Here is an 18,949-nt window from a genome sequence, read left to right as displayed (position 1 = left end):
AAAATCTCTCCAAAATATTTAGTATTCAGAAAGTTAATCCTCCTTTAAAACTTCTAAGTGGGAAGACCAATCATTTAGGATTTTCCTATAAATCCAAATAAATCTCCATTTTGAAAATAGGAAACATTTGCAGTACAGCTTTGTGCCTTTTAATGTTCTACTGAGAAAAAATGGGATGCATTTTAGAATCTAAATCTAATATTAAAACCTATATGATTCCAAAAACATTCTGACTGAAAATAAATTAAAAGAAAAGTCTTTATATGTTAGGCATTGTAATGAAAAACACTAAACCCATCATTTAACTGACAGATGTTTCTGAAGCTCATTCTTGGATATGCATACACACACACACATACACACACACACACACACACACACATGTACATATACTTGCCCACACAGACACGCAGGCACACATGTTAGAATCTACCAGAAAATTGACATTAATCCAAAATCACAAAATACTTCATAATTATGAGCAGATTAAGAACATGTCTGACTTGAAGTTGCTGATTGACTTTTTTTATTTAAAACATAAGTGTAATTATAAAAATAATGAATAAAATGAAAGACCTTAAAATAACATGAAAATTGTATTTAATATATTAGATATCTTATGCAATCTCAGCAGAATATGTCTTAGAATGAAGGACATGTCTGTGCCCGCTCTTCTTTACAGTCAGGTTTATCAGTGATTAATCACTAAGATTGATGTTGCCTGCACCATGTGTGGGTTCATAACTGCAGTAGAGGCATTTGCATTATGGTGTTTTGCATCTGCACAAAAAGTATTGGCCTTTTCTTGTTTTTTTCTGGTGAGGACCATGCTTTTCTTATTTTACTGTGCTGGAAAATGCACACACACTCACATACACACACACACACACAAAGAGGCATAAGGCTTCCTGTTATTATTCCAATCTTATTATTCCAGTTTGCTCTTTTCCTCTGCTCTGCACTCTGGCTCTCTGTTATTAAGATACATAAGCTGGGCTAGGGAGTAAATTCTGATTACAGGAACTCACTCACATACTAAGAGCCAGTTCTCCCTTTTTTTTCTTTTCTTTTTTTTTTTTTTTTGCTATTCATAGTGAAACCATCTTTGAAAACTATTTCCAAACTTTAGGAATAGGCTGGCTTCACATTTCTTCAAACCCAATTTAACAATATTGGGAATATAAAGAGAAACATGCTATTCTTAGGCCAAAGTGTTTAACTTAGGCCAACTTAGGCCTAAGTGTTTAAACCCAAAAGCATACATCACAATAGAACATATATTTAGTAAAGCCAAACTACTGGTATTCATTCAGTCAACATGTCTTTTTCTCAGTTAACAATAATCAGCTTACATTTTGCTATGTATTATACAATGTCCATTTCATTACTGCCCTTCCAGCACATACTTCAAGCGAACTGGAGAGCAGTGATCTCTAGAGCAAAAACAAAAGTCTCCAGTCTGCATAGTTGCTGCTATTTTTGTGGCAAAGGTCAGATATAAATGAACATGAGGCACAAATAGCAAATGTGAAGAGATAAGATCACCATTAGCCACAACTAACCACTATTACTATTACTTTTTGTTCATGTAAATGTTAATGTATGTTACATTAATGTTAATGTAAAGTAAACATTTTCATGGGTATTTAATTAGAAACAGATGGTGGTGTGACTTGTTTTTTTTTTTAGAGAGAAAATGAAAGCTACAACCATGTCTATATCATACTCATACAGTTCTAAAACACATAATAAATCATTTTCTCCCACAAGACATTTTTTCATGAAAAGGGCTGCATCAAGATTAAAGAAGCTAATATTTGTCAGTTTATGGCCACAAGAAATCCTAAATGTTTGAAATCTTAGGGAGGTGGTTGAAATAAATCTGTTATTCCCTAAGCCGACAAGAAAATACATTCAATACAGTTCTATCACAACCTTTATATTAAATAATTCAATAGTTTATAACTCAGTTACTAGAATTATTCATTATATATTAATGAGTAATCAAACTGAAGTTGATAAACAGCCCATGTGCTCCTATAGCTCTTATACAGCAGGTAGAGCAAGATTCTAGCAACACCAGCCCTATGGGTTTTATTCTCAGGAAGCAGTCATACTAATAAATATGTGAATCACTAAGAGATAAAACAACCCTGCAGCATAATTAATGCAAGAAGTGATAATGAATATTTATAAGTGTGACTTCTGCCTCACTTTTTCTGTCTTCCACCTCAACCTTGCCCTAGACGGACATGTTTCCTTTCTTCAGTCCTGTTGTGAAACAGGGCTCACGAGGAGGCTCTGGTGCTTCCTGTTAAAGAACAACACTGGGATATTTGCTTTGACAAGGACAAGGCTTGCATGGAGGCCTCGATAGTCAAAAAGTCTTCCTCTTCAGTGACTTGCAAAAATATCTGTAAGGTTCCTGCACTTAACTTCCTTTGTCATAGTTCTAATAAGAAAGATTGTTATCCTTCCCACATATGTATGGATAAAGAACACAAGTATTGCTTTCGAATAGATGCATTGAATAAACTGAATTAACAATGATGCCTGTACTGCATAACTTTTGGAGACAGTACTGACTAGGCTACATGAGTGCACATGCAGGACCATTTTTGGGAGGGACACATTCTTGCCAGTTTGCTTTCACACAGGAATTACAAATGAACCGTGGATCAATTGTGCAATTCCGTACATCACTTTTCTGCAAACATCAGCATGCATATCTCATTGTGAAATTGTGTTCATGGAACATTTATTTCTGAGCTAATGGAACATTTTACAAATATTTTCAGCAAGTTACAGAAAATGTAACCATAATGAGAACTTTTAACTAAGATGTATAACATTATAAGCATGTTCCATTATGTTGCACGTTCCATCATCTGGCGCCACTTAGAGGTAATGTACTACACCTTGCCATTTAAGTATTGTTCTTTCTCAAATTCTCCTGACTTAAAAATAAGTGTTCTCTGTCACTTTACGCTTATTTATTTATAGAAACTCAAACCAAAATATTCTCTCTGATGCAAAGCTGTCCAAACAATTACATTTACTATTTTGATGAAGCTAAGCAAAGTGATGAAACCCCTTCAGACTGTTTGGGATATCTAGACAAATGATTGTCCGGAGAAGAAAAGGTGAGTGTTACCATGAGTCCTGTGTTTTGCCAACAGTGAGGCATCCTGAGACCACTCATATATGCAGTTGCTTCTCATCCAAGGGAGTGGGTTTGCTCCAAATTTTGCCTAAGAGCACTGCCATGAATAAGGAAAGGTATCAAAACATCCTCCAAGAGCAACTTTTCCCAATGATGCAGGAGCAATTTGGTGCTAAACAATGCTTTTTTCCAGCATGACAGAGCACCATGTCAAAAGGCAAAAGTGATAACCAAGTGACTCTATGAACAAAACATTGAAATTTTGGGTCCATGGCCATGAAACTCCCTAAATCTCTTTTTCAATCACTTTTTCACACAGGGCCATGTAGGTTTGGATTTTTTCCCCTTAACAATAAAAAGCTTCATTTAAAAACTGCATTTTGTGTTTACTTGTGTTATCTTTGTCTAATATTTAAATTTGTTTGATGATCTGAAACATTTGTGTGACAAATATGCAAAAAAATAAGATATCAAGAAGGGGGCAAACACTTTTTCACACCACTGTGTGTGTGTATATATATATATGTGTGTGTGTGTGTGTGTGAGTGTGTCTGTGATATGTGGAGATTTCACTTTGCTTGCACAGCTGATGAAGGACCTCTATCTGAATCTTCCTGTTTCTCTAGAACCTTGTGTACTTACTACAACTTTGAATATCTCTATATCTCTTACTACAGTACACTGCAGTTACTCACCTGGAATCTTTGTTGAAATTATATGTATGTATGCGTGTATGATCAAGCTTTTCTATATAGACTAACTTTGTGGTACTTTTCATGTAAGATTGTTAGATATTATATTATCCATTTCAGCAGGGCTGCATATGTTTTTGCAGACTGTGGGAAACCAAAGGGTGTGTCTACCCTCTTAAAATGATTTGTGTGTGAATGGTGCAGAGTCTGAAAGTTACATGCCAGAAATGAACAAGGTGCATTATATAATCAGAATAAAAAACGATATTAAACTGCACAGGGAGTAATTTGAGAGACAGTATGAGTTGGGGAAAAGGAAATGCTATATTCTATATAAACAGAGAGACTAAAATATTTAATACCCAATGTACAAACAGACAGAAGTTTATAACATTCAGATAAGTAAAAGAGAAGACCCATGTGAAAGTAGTGGAGGTTTAGAGAACTGAGTTGGATCTGTACCAGTGTTTCCCGGTCCCCACGGGAAATCTGCCGGCCTGTAACCAATTTACCAGTTGGCTCAATGAAAGGATTCCTGGGACATCTAAATCCTTCCCAGAACAAATAGTCACAGGCTTGCTCAGAAAAATCATGAACTGTTCCTCCAGGCCTGTGGTTTACTTTCGCTGGAACCTTAAGTGGAAGAGGTTTTGCCACGTATACACTTTGAATGATAACCACCAAAGGTATCTCTTTAGGAGGCAAAGGAAACATATTTATGAAGATATTTATGAAGGTACAATTTCTTATAAGCTTTGAGGCATTCATATTCACCAGACAATTCTGAGAATCAGTACTGTTCAGTCATTTGAATCAGAAAGTGTGTCACAGTGAAACCACACCAAAAGTCTCCCTTCTGGTCCAACCAAAGTTGGATAAATTACTTTTCCAGAACTGCAGAGGAGCTGCATGTGAGGTATATACCTCCTCCATGTTTATGTACAGTAACCGCAGAGAACACATAGAGAGTGATAGTTAAGTTTATGCCTTACCTCAAGGAATTTAAATGGCATCACAAAATACATATAATCATGACCATAAAAAAGAAGTTATACAACCAGAATTTTCTTTCTTTTTTTTTTAATTCCTCTTAATATACACACTCAGATTGTTCCTGTTGGTAAATATACAAATGGGATTGTCAACAGCTGAAATGATCTTGGCACACGTGTGGGATTACATTTAACTAGAAATTATCAAAGCACTAAAATAGAATATCAAAAAAATACTTTTAATCTAGAGGTGATAATTGAAACGCTATGTTAATCTTAATGTTTCTTGTATCCGAACAGTTTACTTGAATTGTACTACCACAGCAAAAAGAGAGGAGAGCTGATTAGTTTAATGTATTTATGCAGTATAACGCATATATTGTTGGGATCCAATCTACAAAACAGAACAAATTTGCTTGGGAAAAGGTCTTCTGTGATAAAAATGTATGCATTTTTTCTGTATAAACATGTTTCAGTACAGTTTTGTTAGAAATTACTATTCATATACATGTTCTAATACATGCGTTAGTCATATTGGGAGCTTTGAAAATATTCAACTTTAAACCCAATGTTAAAAAAAGACCTGCAGCTCTGTGGCATACCAACATTTACGCATAAATGTGTATGTGTTTGTGCTGCTCTCATGCACTCGCCAGGTCACGTGGGTTCAGTACCTTGCCAATGAAGAGAAGCGCTCCCGATGGCTCATCTCGAACCAGGAAGAGGAAGGGGCGGTCCACCCGGTAAGAAAGGGCCAGTGACTGTTGAGCACTAGAAGAGGGGGCACTTGCATACTGGCTACCCTCTGGTGCTGTCTCCACGACAGCCTTGTGGCGGACTGTGCTTAGCTTGATGGCCTGAGTACTGATTTTGATGAGGTCTGTGTCTTCCAGCCATTCAGACAATCCTTGGAGTAAAGAAGGCAAGAGAAAGACAGAAAATTCATATATAAACATATTAGAACACTGTATCAAGAAAGGGAAGAGAGGGAGCTGAAGTCACACAACAACATAGTGAAGTGCAAAAAGTTTCTTCTGGCATAGATTTTTTGACCCAGGTTTGGGGAGTTTCATGAGTGGGGAGTTTAATAAGTAAAGGGATGTATGCAATCAAACAGAAACATGCAATCCCACTACACGGGGGATTATACTCATCTGCAGAGTGTACTGATTGTGAACCACTGCTCCGAAGGAACAAGTGATGTAATGGGAGGACTGCAACAAGAAATCCCCAACTGGAGAGAGTGATGCCTGTGCCTCACCTAGGCCAGAGAGAAGGGCCAGCAGGTCTGTGCTGTACACGAGTTTGAGCACAGGCAAGGTGAGCTGCACGTGCACCGGGTGAAGAGTGTTGGCCAGGTCCTGTACAAACTCAGATGTAAGGGCTTCCTCGATCAAAGTCAAGTTCTGAGTTACCTCATCAGGCAGGAAAAAGTACATGCTCACACCATCTTCCATGGGCACCTGCGCTATCTATGGTGAAAGCAGGCAGAGATGCAAACAATCAAGAAGCATTCTTTTAACATTTTGGTCTTTAACACACTCTGCATCTTAGACATGCATTCATGACAAAAGGCATAGACTATATAAAATTATCCAGTAAACAGTTTTAAAACTATATCCAGCTGTATCATGAAGTTGGTTTAGTGGGTAACAATGCTGCTGCCCCTGTGGGGAACTGGGGTTCAATCCTATGGGAAGGGGTCCTGCCCAAATGTGTTCAATGTTAATATCCTGGTCAGAGTTCTAAAAGCCAAAATACAATGTCATGTTTTTGTGTGTGTCATAGACCAGATGCTAATGATTTTACCGTGCAACCAAGGTCTGAGTCCATGCCAATCTTTACTGGGTAATTCTCCTGCTGCATCACAGCAACACGAGCTGGTGCTGCTCCATCCAACTGGAAGTCTTCCATCTTGCCCATCTTACCAAACCTTGTTATCCATTTTCCTACAAACCAAACCATGCTCAGCTGTCACTCCTTGTCATTCCTTGCCTTTTCATAAATGCAATGTTACAGCAAGATGCATCAAACAGGCCATCGAACATCAACCAGCTATCGTGAATTCAACAAAATATTGCCGAGGAGCAGCATGGTTACAGTACCATGGACAGAATTAGATCTCTGACTAATTCAGTAAATTTGTTAAATGATTAATGGATGTATAGTGCTTATATATTTTTATATACTTTTAAGCAATTTATTTTCTTTGCTTACATAGTCGTAAGAGATAATAAAAAAAAACTGATAAACAAAATAAATGGTTCCCTGTTCTCTCAGAACCTGGAGAAGGTTCTAGGCTGACAGGGCAGATGTTTTTGGGTTGTTCCTGCACCAGATGGGTTTCAGACATACTTACACTCATCAAACCCAGACAAGCATTTCTAGGAACTCAGAATAGACTTCTATTGTGTATTTCTATTTTGTGCCAGAGGAAGCTCAGCTCCCCCTTTGAAAGGAACCAAGACTCAAGGTTTCCTGCTTATTCTCTTATGGAGGTTTTTCTTGCCACTGTCACCTTTGGCTTGTTCACCAAGTGCTTGGAACCAGCCATTTGTAAAGTTGCTTTGTGACAACAGCTGTTGTAAAAAGCAGCATAAATCAATTTAACTTGACTTGAAATTTACCTTTGAAGTAAGCAGCTCCCACAGGCACTATGGCTGAGTTACGTGGCAAGGGAGTTGCAAGCACACGGTCCACTTTACCGCGGGTCTGCTGCCTGAACCAGTCATTAACAGTCTTGAGGTCTCGGGGCCCACCCAAGAGGATCTGAGGGCGTTCCCCATATTGCTTCTCTACAGTGTTGAGGTACTCTGGCTTAGAACGCAGCCCTTAAGAGAAAAGTAAATATATATAAAATATACAAATAACCATAGATATGGAAATAGTAAAATTTACATACACACATCACTTCTCAAGATAATTACCACCATTTATATGAATCAGTATTGCTACTCTCAAGACTGACAGCAATCATATTTCTCCCCCACACTCTCAAGTATACTCACGCCTGGCCAGGAGGAGGCGCTCTACAGAGCTGAAGCCTTTGGTGGAAGCGCGGAGAGAGGCTAGCAGGCCTCGCAGAGTATCATGAATCTTGGTATCCTGCAGGGAGTGGTAGCGCAGGACCCGGTACAGCTGCTTCTCTGCACGCTCGGATGCACCTGAAAACAAATATATAAATCCCAACAGAACGTGTTCATGTGCTGTATGCCATTACATCTGACATCAACTCTGTGGTCAGAATCACAACATAGCTCAGCCATTATTCATTATTCCTGAGCAGAATTCAGTTTCACTCAACTTGCAAATGGAGACAGACAACCAGACTTTGACTGGCACCGTCAGTATGCAGCTTACTTTCATTTTGGTTTCCTTAGTCAGACTTACAGTTCCAAAAGTCAAGGCTCACCCATGGAGAGCTGTGTGAAGGCTGCTGAAATGCTCATGGGGGACAGGAGGACACTGGCCTTGGGGTCGCGGGCAGCCAGCTGACGGAATAGATTGTAGCCAAAGTCGGAGGTGGAGGCGGCTAGCTTGCTGCGTGGGGTGGTGAAGAGGTCGACCACCTCCTCATCGCCACCTTCTTCTGCGTCTGACTGAGAAAGGATTCAGACAGTAACAGAGGATAGTGTAGGAATGTAGGGGTGGGAGATGGGTGTCCTGTGGAGATCTTAAGAGGGGTTGAGGTGGAAGTCTTACCAGCTGAGCGTGGCAGAGGGAGAAAAGACCCCAGAGACCCAGCAGAAAGGCTACCCTCTTCATTGTGAGAAAGAGAAGGAGATGCTACACACAGAGAAACACTTTTGAGATAATGCACTGGATTATTGAGCATCCCAGTAAATCTACAAACAGTAGATACATAACTCAGCAGTTTCAGCAGATCCATTTGCTGTATACCTGGTCCCAGGGTTTTGGCTGAAACTATATTTTTTTGTCTTGATCTCTGGTTTATCTGTGTATTAGAAATACGTAGATAAACAAACAAAACCCTGAACACTGATATGACATTCACTTTTGAGTGTAATTAAATAAGACAATTGTCATCAGTCTCACTATAATCTATAAAACAAAGCATGATGGTGCAGCCTAAATTTTACAGAAGTGTTTATGCATTTTTGGTATTTAGAAATAAATTTAAGGTGGCGCCACTAGTTTCCAAAAGAAACCGCGCGCATGCTCGCACTCTCCCTTTCTCTCTCTCTCTCTCTCTCTCTCTCTCTCTCTCTCTCTCTCTCTCTCTCTCTCTCTCTCTCTCTCTCTCACACACACACACACACACACACACACACACAAACTTCATTTTTTTCCTACAGCGCATGTGGTTGTAATTAAAGTTGTTGAAGAGTTTCCTACTGGAAGAATGCAGAAGCTCCATCACTGAAGTAGAAACCACACCCAACTCTCACGCTCTCTATCTCATACATCCAACCCCAACAAAGTGCTTTCCCTATTGTAACTCATAGGCAAAAGAGGTCCGTGAGAAGTTTTATCTTAATGAACAAATAGGTATATACTATAAATTCTATGTACACAGAAATTGTTTTATAAATCCCAGTCCACCGTAAATCCATATTATAAATAAAAAACATAGCCACATGAAGGCCGACTTTGACTTGAATTGTTTGTATTTGGATGTGGCTCCATTGCATTCCTTTAACAAAAGCGAGTTTTTGAAACGGTTTATAAAATATCAAAGTAGTCCATTGTACTTACAGTACATGAGTGCTTTCAATGCTTCATAGAAAGCATATCAGAAAATAAAGAAGACTTTTAGTGCGTTAAAATAAACGTATTCACAGTGCTGTTCCATCAATTCTTTCACATTAATTTAAATAAAGAAATTAACGAACGCTCGTTTCTTGTACATAAGCAATTATGTGCAAGAATGCTGTACGTAGTTTAACATGAATAAAAACGGCTTAACGCGCTGCAGAAACAAAACGTGGTCAGTTTTCAAAAATGGGGTGATTTGCGATTATTTGTGGGTGCTGTAAACTAACCTGTTTTCAGCTGTCTCGTAAATGACTCCTGTGTGCACCGCTGCAGGCGCCAACTGCCCCGCCAACAGATGAGAACACTTTTCCCCCACAGATGTTGAATCCCGCCCATGCTGACGTTAAGAAGGTTACTACTCACCTCGATCGTAGAAATTGCAGTTAGCTATCACAGTTGCTAGCTTTCGTAAAAATCAGTATCGCTAGAATCCCGCCCATGCTGACGTTAAGAAGGTTACTAACCTCGATCGTAGAAATTGCAGTTAGCTATCACAGTTGCTAGCTTTCGTAAAAATCAGTATCGCTAGTAAATCCTACCTCCAACGAGTAAGGAAAACAAGAAAAGTAGCTAGTATTGGTTTAAGCTGTGATTTATTGATAAGCCGAGAAATGATAATTGTCTAGATTGTCAGTATGTTGTGATGACAGCAACAAAACGACAATTTATATTAAAGCTAAATAAAAAATAGGAAATACATTTCGTCTCGCACTGTGCGCCGACATCGTTATTTATGGACATGCAGGAAATAGCATTTCATGTGTTCATGTAAACCTTTCTCATTTTAATTGCTACAATTTATTGTACCTTCTCACCATTCTAAAGGAAGGGAAAAGCTTGTCACCTCGACCACGTCACAACATGCAGTTCAGGTCGACAAACAAACGAAAACAAAGTACTGCGCCAAAGTGAAGAATGTGATGTATAGAGTAATCTCTGCGAATAATGTTGTCCATACACCTCCTGTTCTATAAAACTGCACTTTAGCGTAAAGTCATAGGACAGCTTGAATGTGGGGGTTCTAATGCTTGAGGAGACTCCGCATCTCCTCACACACGTCAGACATGTCCTGGAGCATGTAATCCCAGAATCGGCGAATCGCTGGGCACACTGTTTATCGTTGGACTAGCTATTTCTGGGTCGTCGCTTAGCTCGTCTGTCGCCCCGGGGTTTGGGTTGGTGACCACGCCAAGGAAGAGGGGCGTTTGGGAGGCGTCGTCCACTATGGCAAAGATGAATGGCATATTGACGGCGAAAATGGGGACGGTGCGTACGAGGGACACGGAGGTGGCGGCCGAGGCCTCTGCTCCCTCCTCACTAAGCTCCACACTGGAGGCGTGCTGCACGCCAGAGACCACGAGTGGGCCAGCCGCGATGCCAGACAGGTCAGGTCCAGTGAACAGAGCACCCAGTCCTGGATAAGAGGAAGGAGGACAAAAAGGGGGAAGATCAGCATGCAAATGGAAATGCTCACATGTTATCTTGCCTCGAAGTGCAGGATTAGCTTTATTTTACCATGGGAATCAGGAGTGAAAGCATATAAAATTAATTTATAAGAGGATGAACTGGACAGTCAAGCAAATATCATAAAAGAGAAAGTCTCTCACCCATGCTTGTGAGTGCTTCTTTCAAATCCTGTTTATATTCAAGTTTAACCTTGGGCAGTTTGACAAGCATGGTAGTTTCACTTGGAAGATGTTTATACAGATCTGAGATGTTGAGATTAGCAGCTGCTGTTAACAGATTCTTTGATGTCATAGGCATGACTACCAGAAAGCTTGTGTTTCCCTGGAAAGGGAACCGTGCAACCTACATAGGAGACCAAGGAATTCAAGATTCAATATGTTTTACCAAGATTCAGTACGTTTCATCAAGATTCAATAAGTTTCACCAAGATTCACCAAGGGAAGACAAGATTCAATACGTATTGACAATATGGTACATCCTGCACACCAGAGTTCAAAGAAAGGTTCCAAGAAACTAAGAAAAAGTACAGGAGAAAAAGAGTTAAGTAATATTTGCCAGCAGTGTGTCTTATAAACGTTCACTGAATAGACAGGAGAATACACAAGTCACAGAGTTTCGGATCAATATACTAAAACTACCTGTGTGCCTTGCTCCCCATCCACAAACATGCTGAGTGGATATTTGGATCCCATCATCATGTCTACTTTTACAGAGGACTGTTGGTTGATGTAGAAGCGATCCTTGGCAGTAAAGCGTGGGTCAAAGCGGGACTTCCACTCCCCTGAGGACATGATGTTTGATGTAATACATTGTTTTAGTTGATTATTTTGGTATGTTATGCGAAATGACTATCAGTAAGGAAACCTGCCTTTAAAATGAACAGCATTTATCAGCATCAAGACAACACTGGGTGGAAGGCTGGACAAAAATTTGCTTATGTGACCATTGGTGGCTTTCTCTACCCACTGATTCACATCCTCTACAGAGGTGAGAGGAGTGGGTGCTGACTCGAACACCTGGAGGGATCTTTCCACAAAATCCTTCTTCAGCTCAATACCTGTTGAAATGCAGGGGCAATGGCTGTATAATCAGTGGGGCATCATTTGCTGCTTAGATTCACTGAGTAATGTATGAAGTCCCATTACTGTTCATCAGCCTTGTTCACACACCTGGTTTGAGGTAGATTCGAGAGGCCACCTTTATGGCCTTGGCAATTAGTTGTCTTTGGAGGCAGCTTAAGGTTCTATAATAGTCAGATAACAAATTTGCATGCAATGCTCCTAGAAGTTGTTCTTCTGTCTTGTTCATGGCACCTGTAAAAAATCATATAAGCACAAAGTATTCAGACCCCTTACTACACTTGTTGATTTTGTTATGAATTTAATTTTCATTGGATATAACTGGCATTTTTAAGCATCAGTCTACACTTAATCACCAATAATGATGAAGTGAAAATGTGTATGTGTGTGTGTGTGTGTGTGTGTGTGTTATATGAAGTATATCTGTAGTAAAGATACAAATATTACATTACAAACTCAAACACTTTAACCCCACATACCTAAAGATAACTGTGCAAGTGCCAGAGAAACACTCAGTGGAGACAGAACAATATTAGGTTGTTCAGGCCCAGGATGCAGGTTCTCCAGTAGTTTCAGTCCCAGTTTAGCTACAGCACCACCAACTGCTCGCTGAGTTTCCAGGCTTAAAGCACCACACTCCATAACCTGGTGAGGAGGGCTGAAACTATGGGCAGAAGGACTGGCCGAAGCAGTGTCATCGGGAAACACTGTACTGTCCTCATTCTTGAATTAGAATGAGAAAACAAGGTAAGTGGTAGGCATATTTGGAGAATAGCTCTAGTATTTGGGCAAATAATATATTTTTTGACATTCAGTTATATTATGGAACAAATTATTATACTGAGTGATTTCCCTTAATTACTTTTTTTTTTTTTTTTTTGATAATAGTCTGGTACCCATATAATATCCAGTCAACAGTGCTCATATTGTCAGAAAGTGACCAGTGGTGAGCTGAACAGAGGTTTTGTATGCTAACAGATGAAATTCAATTTGTAATTAAACAATTATAAAATGCACCCATAAAGGTGTTCCTAATAAAATGAGTGTAGCTACAAGGTCAGTGTTTCTAAACGTGGCAGGTGACTGCTGAACACTGTGATAGCGTGAGTTATTGACATTAATTTTTATTTGCCATAATTACATTTGTCAGAATATGATGAGGACTCTTAATTCTGGGGTGGTGCCTCCCCGCTAGCAGCCTCCGTCTGGCAGTGGTGTCCTCCACGTGGTCTTTTGTTCATGTTGTGCTTTTCTGTTGTATATGGTTTCTGCATTTTTGTTGGATTTGTTGTATATGTTGGTTATATGCTACGGCCCACACAAGTGACGCGTATTAAGTCTCAGCCGGTATGTTGTTCTTTTGTAAGCCCTTCCTGTTTGTCGGCCAGGTGTCAATCACTAATGTTACGTTGGCTTTCATTAGTTCATTTTTTGTGCACGCTTGTGTTCCATGCCATTTCAGTAAGCCTTTCAGGTGGAAACTCGTATTTGTCGGTGTTTGACCCTTGTATGCTATGTTCAGATACTCTGTTGTGTGCTAAGAAGTTGTAACGTTCTTATAGTAGTGTTATTGCTGAGTGTTGTTTTGGTTTCATTTTTTTCGTGTAAAAATAAAACGACGCCTCGTCTCTACGTCCTACCTCGCCTCCCAACATTACAATGGGAGTACAATGGGAATTTATAAGAAACTTATACAGCCTGAATTTATCTTCAGACATGTATATGGCAGCCAACGGAACTGTCGAACAATCGTAAATCAGATGCGATATATACATTCCTTTAAATGCAGATCATTTTTAAAAATGCTGTTTTGAATAAAGGGTTTTCCTTTAAGGATGATAAATGATGTCTGGACTTGATGCAGTTGTTCTTATGAGTTCAGATATTTTAAATACTGTCTAAGATAAGGGGCATGGCCAGGCAATGTTCAAACTACTGCTGATTACAGATGATTAAACTACACATGATTAAAAATGTTTGGGATTTTTGTTGTTGATGTGGAATTTGGTGCAGGTTTACGTCTTGACCAAAAGCTGACTAGCATAGTGATCTAAATGATCCAGTGTATTAACCCACTCCACAGTTTTTGGCACGATATAGCATATATGCTACTACATAGCATATCTGTATGCTATGATAAATGTGTTCTCTATAGGAAGAGTTGCCAGTTTTTATGTAAACTTCAGCTTAATTTTTTTTTTTTCAATTGCTAAGCTATGATAACAGTAGTTTAGGCTAACCCTACATAAAAGGTTTCTCTTTCCTAAAGCTCCAAAGAACACAATAAAACTAAAACGAAATGACTTGTTTTCAAATTATGAATAGAGAACAAACCTCAGCAGCATTACAGCATTACCAGCATTGCTGCCCTGGAGGTTTTATATTTGGAGGCCAATAGCCTACATTGCATTCACTTGTTTGCCAGCACTGGGGATATGTGCCGACCATACAAATCTAATTCATTCCCATTTTTTCTTCAGTTTGTTGGCAAATGTCATTTTTGGCAGGTGGAAGGGCCAACATCAAAATAGTCAATCATTACCTAAGATTGGAAGGCATTTTATTAATGTGTGTCCAGTTCAGAGGTGCATCTTACCGCCAGTCCACATCTAAAGAAACACAACAGCATAAGCAGTGAAGGACAGATCTTCATATTTTCCATTTTGACCTGGAACACAGTAGAATCACCGAATATGACCACCTGAAGATTTATATATTCAAGTTCAGTGCTTAATGTACATCATGCTGGCAAGAAGTTTCAGTGGAGCACTTCATTTATATCTATTGTCTACATTCTGTTGTCAGGTGTGTAGATACTGTGTAGATATATAAGACAGTCAGACAGTCTGAAATGTACAGAAGTGCTTTGCCATTAATTCTTTTAAAAACAAATAAAATAACTTTTGCATTAATCGTAAGGGTACCCAGTGAAGATCAACCAGAATGGTCACAAATCACACTATGGACTAGCTTCTTGTGCAAAGTCAGTGGTGATACCAGTATGCATAGAAATTGGAATGTTTTAATAAAATAAAGAGCAGCTTTAGCTTAGTAAACTAACTTGTACTGTCATTATGGATAAACATTCTCATTTTAAATGAGCTCATTTTAAATCAGCTGTTGGAGTCTAAACTGTGAAAACAAAATTACCAAAACGTTAATTTATCTTTTATATTTTGACAAAAGTCAGTTTATCTTAAAATGTACATGTACATGCCTATGTTTCATTAAACGAACTATAGCCTACCTTACAATTATATGATAAGCCCAAAGTATCCCACCAAGATCAAGAAAGCCTATGCAGCTAAATAATAGTACAGTTATCCACCTGAGACTGGCACATAAGGTGATAATGCTAGTCAGCAGTAGCTTAAATGCAAGTATGCTGCCATCTACTGTTAACTTTTTAAAGTGTATTTTCTGCTTCTTTCTCAGATCATTCACAAACTCCTTGGCACTTTTAGTGGCATGTCTGATGACATAATCAGTTTCTTGTGGTTAAAACTGCATTTCTAAATATTTTTCTTCAACTCTTGTTAAATTCCTGAAGTATACTATTGCCCTGAAACATTCTTGGAGTACAATACATTTGCAGTGAATATATTTTGAAAAATAAAAATCTTTGGACATGTAGTAAAGAACTTCATCTTTGGAGTTCTTTACATAGCCCATACACTTTCAGGATATCTGTGAAAATTTCACACTCTTAGAAATACAATAAGAAATGAAGAGTATTGGATAGATTTAAATGTAATGTGCCTACATTTCATCTGATATTTTAACTACACCTAAAAATGCAGTAAATCCATAAATATTTAAGTCTTATTTAAATAGAAGTTTCAAATTTAAATTCAAAGTTTAAATTTAAATTGGGAAGGTATTACAAGCTGTTCCAGGAGTGTAGGTTAGTGTATGCTACTTATATAGCATAACATATAAAACAAGGTTAAAATGATGTTTTCATTTGCAAAGTTAAATTCCTCATGCCACTACTATAGGGTTAGTGGTCTTATTATTCTGATCTGATTCAAAGCTTTTGGCTTTAAAATTATGGTAAAATATTTATACACCATAAAAGGTTTTGGTAAAAGAATTCAAATTGGTACTTCTATACAATTTGGAAAAAAACATTTCACATGTTGGTCAGTGTTCTGTAAGGTTAGCCAATGATCTGTGCTATTTGGGGACCGAAACAGAAGATTCAAACTTACCAAACCCACGTTTGCAATGGAAAGTGGTGATAAATATAGGACACAATGAGTGCTGTTGCTCCTGAACAGATTACTGTGGTTCTAACACCTCCAGGAACCCCACTGCTGGTTAATGTTTTATCCCCCATTGATTCATGTCTCACTACTTACTTTTAAATAAAAAAAACTTCTTTTCAATATATTTATATATACAATCCAGAGGTAAAGCTTATAAAACCACCAGCCACTTGGTTGAGCACTTGCATAACATATATGAACCTTATAAAGGCAATGCACCAAGGATTTATTGTAGCTTCATCTTCATACAGTAGTGACAAGGTAGTTTCAAAGCTGTAATTTATTTATCTTGTGTGCTCTGGCCTGTTGCTATTCTCCACCCACGCGGGACCTTGGAGGCTCCAACCCTCATTATGTTGAACTGCAGGCCGGGGCATCTACCTCAGGTGACCAGAGGGCACATTAGCACTGGTGACATGTGTCTTGCTGGAAGTATGCAGATGCATCAAAACCCTAATCATTTTCATGCTTGTTTCGCTGGGAAAATTTAAATAACAGTTTTATATGTTCTTTAAAATAACAGAAAGGAGATCTTAAAAATTAGCAGGAATAATTGCACATTTCACTGACCGATATGTATCTTGATGTTGATTGTTAAGCAGATTTTAAAAGTCTTAATATCTCACCAAATTCAGAAAGAAAATGGTCTGAAAAAAAGCCCAAGACTAAAATTTTAAAGTAAATTAAATGTGCACTTATAATGGACATGCAGGTCATTCAGTTTGAAAAGAATATTTGTTTTTTGCACATGAACACAGTAATTGACCTTTAGCCCCTATCTTTCACTGCCTTAGTGTCCTTTAATAAAAATTAAATCAACATGCATTGGCCATCTTTATTTGCCATGTACAGCATGGTGTGGTGGTGTGGAAATGTACATTAGCTATTGCTGTCTAGTATTCACTTCCTGAGACTTTAGCTAACACAAATTATTTGGAAGTTGTTATTTTATGATTCATAAAATATGTGATTTTATTTACATATTTTCTGAGATTTCTTCCAAATCAGTTTGGAAGGTCAGTTTGTAACTCGATTTTTAGCATTTTTTTTGTTTTAAGCACTGTACTCCAGCACACTGGATGTTAATCAATGACTCAGGTAAGAGTACAGAAGTTTACATTAATTTGAGGGTATTTAATCTTCTGTTAGGTCAACCATATAGGAATCACATCCTCCCATTTCAGGGACTATAAGTAATTGGACATATTAATATAATCCTAAAGCAAATAATCATGTGCCATTTATACCCATGTCCCATTGCTTCAGAGTTGAGGTTGCATGGAGTAAATTTTAGTTTTTTTGTTTTGACTCCCTGCATTCTCCATATTTAATCATCGGTATTGCATAATCTTCCACTCTTCTTTACATATTATCTGTCACACAGCTTTGTGCAGACCTTTTCCCATATTTTTAGCAAAATATAACCTGATACCTTTGTTCCTGAAGCTTTCCAGTGGTTTGTATTCTGTGGTAAACCTGTGGCAGTCGGTTTTTTTTTTTTAATATTTTTTGAAAATATTGTTCATGTGTCCACTTCTGCAGTGTTCTGTAGTCTGCCAGGTTGTGTGCTATTGCTAAGCATATCAGGTCACTCCTGGTCCTTAGCAATGTGGCAAACAGGGGAATCTGACACATCTAATGTTTTGGCTAAGTCCCTGATAGTTATATTGTGGTTTTTCCTGTGATAGCCTGCTTCCCTTTCAATTGACACTTCTAAGCAGCCTTATTACTTATGGTAACTGACTATGTATAAAAATAGCTATGGTTCAGATATGGTTCTCACAGCATAGATGTACATATGCTTAAATTAAAGTTTGCATTCTGCACTTTAACTGATCTTTAACATAGTAATGATTTCTTTCATTAATATTGGATCACCAATCAGAGGTGGCATGTGGCATAGCTACCCAGGGATTTAAAGTAAATTTGAGCTGCAGAGACAGTCACCTGTCTTTTGTGGTATTGTCTTTTGAAGTCTAAATGCCTCCTACCCACCACTCACCCACCCCTAAAGGTCTAACACCATTTTTTCAGTAAAGAATATTGCACATACACTGTGCCAATGCAGTCATTCACTATACAATCATGGGTAACATCATACCTACACCCACAAATCCTCACAAGGAATGAAGAATATCTTATCTGAACATTTCACCCTTTAATTCATGTGTCTATCCTAGGTAAGTCAGAGACCTTACAACTGAAAGCTTACTTTACCAGAAAGCTGTTGTGTGTATGCTATAAATCTATACACATGGTGGCAGTATCACGTCAGTAAATTATTTTTTTCACATACTACACACTTAGGCACCAAAGGAGCTTTTGGTCTCTGAGAAAAAAAAAATGCACAAGAATATTTACTACATTTCGTGATTTAAACAGACTAAACAGATTGCTGGATTTTAACACACAGAGGCTGATGCAAAACTGAATTGTTGCAAAATTGGTGAGTAGAAAATTGCTTTATGTATTTAAAACTATTCATATAGTTAAAACCAATTGTATGAAAAGC

The 18,949-nt window shown here is 38.2% G+C and overlaps 2 protein-coding genes across 4 annotated transcripts; both read right to left on the bottom strand.

The window, feature by feature from the left end:
- Positions 1 to 4,918: 4,918 nt before the first annotated feature.
- On the bottom strand, positions 4,919 to 10,001 carry serpinf1 (serpin peptidase inhibitor, clade F (alpha-2 antiplasmin, pigment epithelium derived factor), member 1). 2 transcript variants are annotated; one of them, XM_027019441.3, is made up of 8 exons: positions 9,851 to 10,001; positions 8,550 to 8,633; positions 8,260 to 8,446; positions 7,856 to 8,011; positions 7,475 to 7,678; positions 6,657 to 6,796; positions 6,109 to 6,319; positions 4,919 to 5,754 (listed from the first exon to the last, which is right to left on the bottom strand). In XM_027019441.3, the coding sequence occupies exons 2-8, from the start codon at positions 8,610 to 8,612 to the stop codon at positions 5,489 to 5,491; spliced, it is 1,227 nt and encodes a 408-aa protein (XP_026875242.2). In that variant the 5' UTR covers positions 8,613 to 8,633; positions 9,851 to 10,001; the 3' UTR covers positions 4,919 to 5,488. The 2 variants fall into 2 exon arrangements, with proteins under 2 accessions (XP_026875242.2, XP_026875248.2); XM_027019447.3 differs by lacking the exon at positions 9,851 to 10,001 and adding an exon at positions 8,748 to 8,802.
- A 185-nt stretch (positions 10,002 to 10,186) lies between these two features.
- On the bottom strand, positions 10,187 to 16,587 carry serpinf2a (serpin peptidase inhibitor, clade F (alpha-2 antiplasmin, pigment epithelium derived factor), member 2a). 2 transcript variants are annotated; one of them, XM_027018434.3, is made up of 8 exons: positions 16,381 to 16,587; positions 14,766 to 14,837; positions 12,649 to 12,892; positions 12,260 to 12,403; positions 11,959 to 12,147; positions 11,729 to 11,871; positions 11,231 to 11,432; positions 10,187 to 11,037 (listed from the first exon to the last, which is right to left on the bottom strand). In XM_027018434.3, the coding sequence occupies exons 2-8, from the start codon at positions 14,829 to 14,831 to the stop codon at positions 10,682 to 10,684; spliced, it is 1,344 nt and encodes a 447-aa protein (XP_026874235.2). In that variant the 5' UTR covers positions 14,832 to 14,837; positions 16,381 to 16,587; the 3' UTR covers positions 10,187 to 10,681. The 2 variants fall into 2 exon arrangements, with proteins under 2 accessions (XP_026874235.2, XP_081575894.1); XM_081719768.1 differs by lacking the exon at positions 16,381 to 16,587 and adding an exon at positions 15,417 to 15,498.
- Between the last annotated feature and the right edge of the window lie 2,362 nt (positions 16,588 to 18,949).

Source organism: Electrophorus electricus, chromosome 8 (genome assembly GCF_041902795.1).
Source record: "Electrophorus electricus isolate QZ-2024a chromosome 8, ASM4190279v1, whole genome shotgun sequence".
Lineage (NCBI taxonomy): Eukaryota > Metazoa > Chordata > Actinopteri > Gymnotiformes > Gymnotidae > Electrophorus > Electrophorus electricus.
This window is presented reverse-complemented; position numbering and strand designations above follow the sequence as displayed.

Bases quoted from the DNA above. Each gene is read 5' to 3' on its own strand.
- serpinf2a (XM_027018434.3), bottom strand. From the start codon at position 14,831: ATGGAAAATATGAAGATCTGTCCTTCACTGCTTATGCTGTTGTGTTTC. The intron at 12,404-12,648 runs GTATGTGGGGTT...GATTTTTTACAG, and splicing joins ACTTGCACAGTTATCTTTAG to GTGCCATGAACAAGACAGAA. The intron at 12,148-12,259 runs GTGTGTGAACAA...GCATTTCAACAG, and splicing joins TCGAATCTACCTCAAACCAG to GTATTGAGCTGAAGAAGGAT.
- serpinf1 (XM_027019441.3), bottom strand. From the start codon at position 8,612: ATGAAGAGGGTAGCCTTTCTGCTGGGTCTCTGGGGTCTTTTCTCCCTC. The intron at 8,447-8,549 runs GTAAGACTTCCA...ATCCTTTCTCAG, and splicing joins CCCTCTGCCACGCTCAGCTG to TCAGACGCAGAAGAAGGTGG. The intron at 6,320-6,656 runs GTAAAATCATTA...CTTTCACCATAG, and splicing joins ACTCAGACCTTGGTTGCACG to ATAGCGCAGGTGCCCATGGA.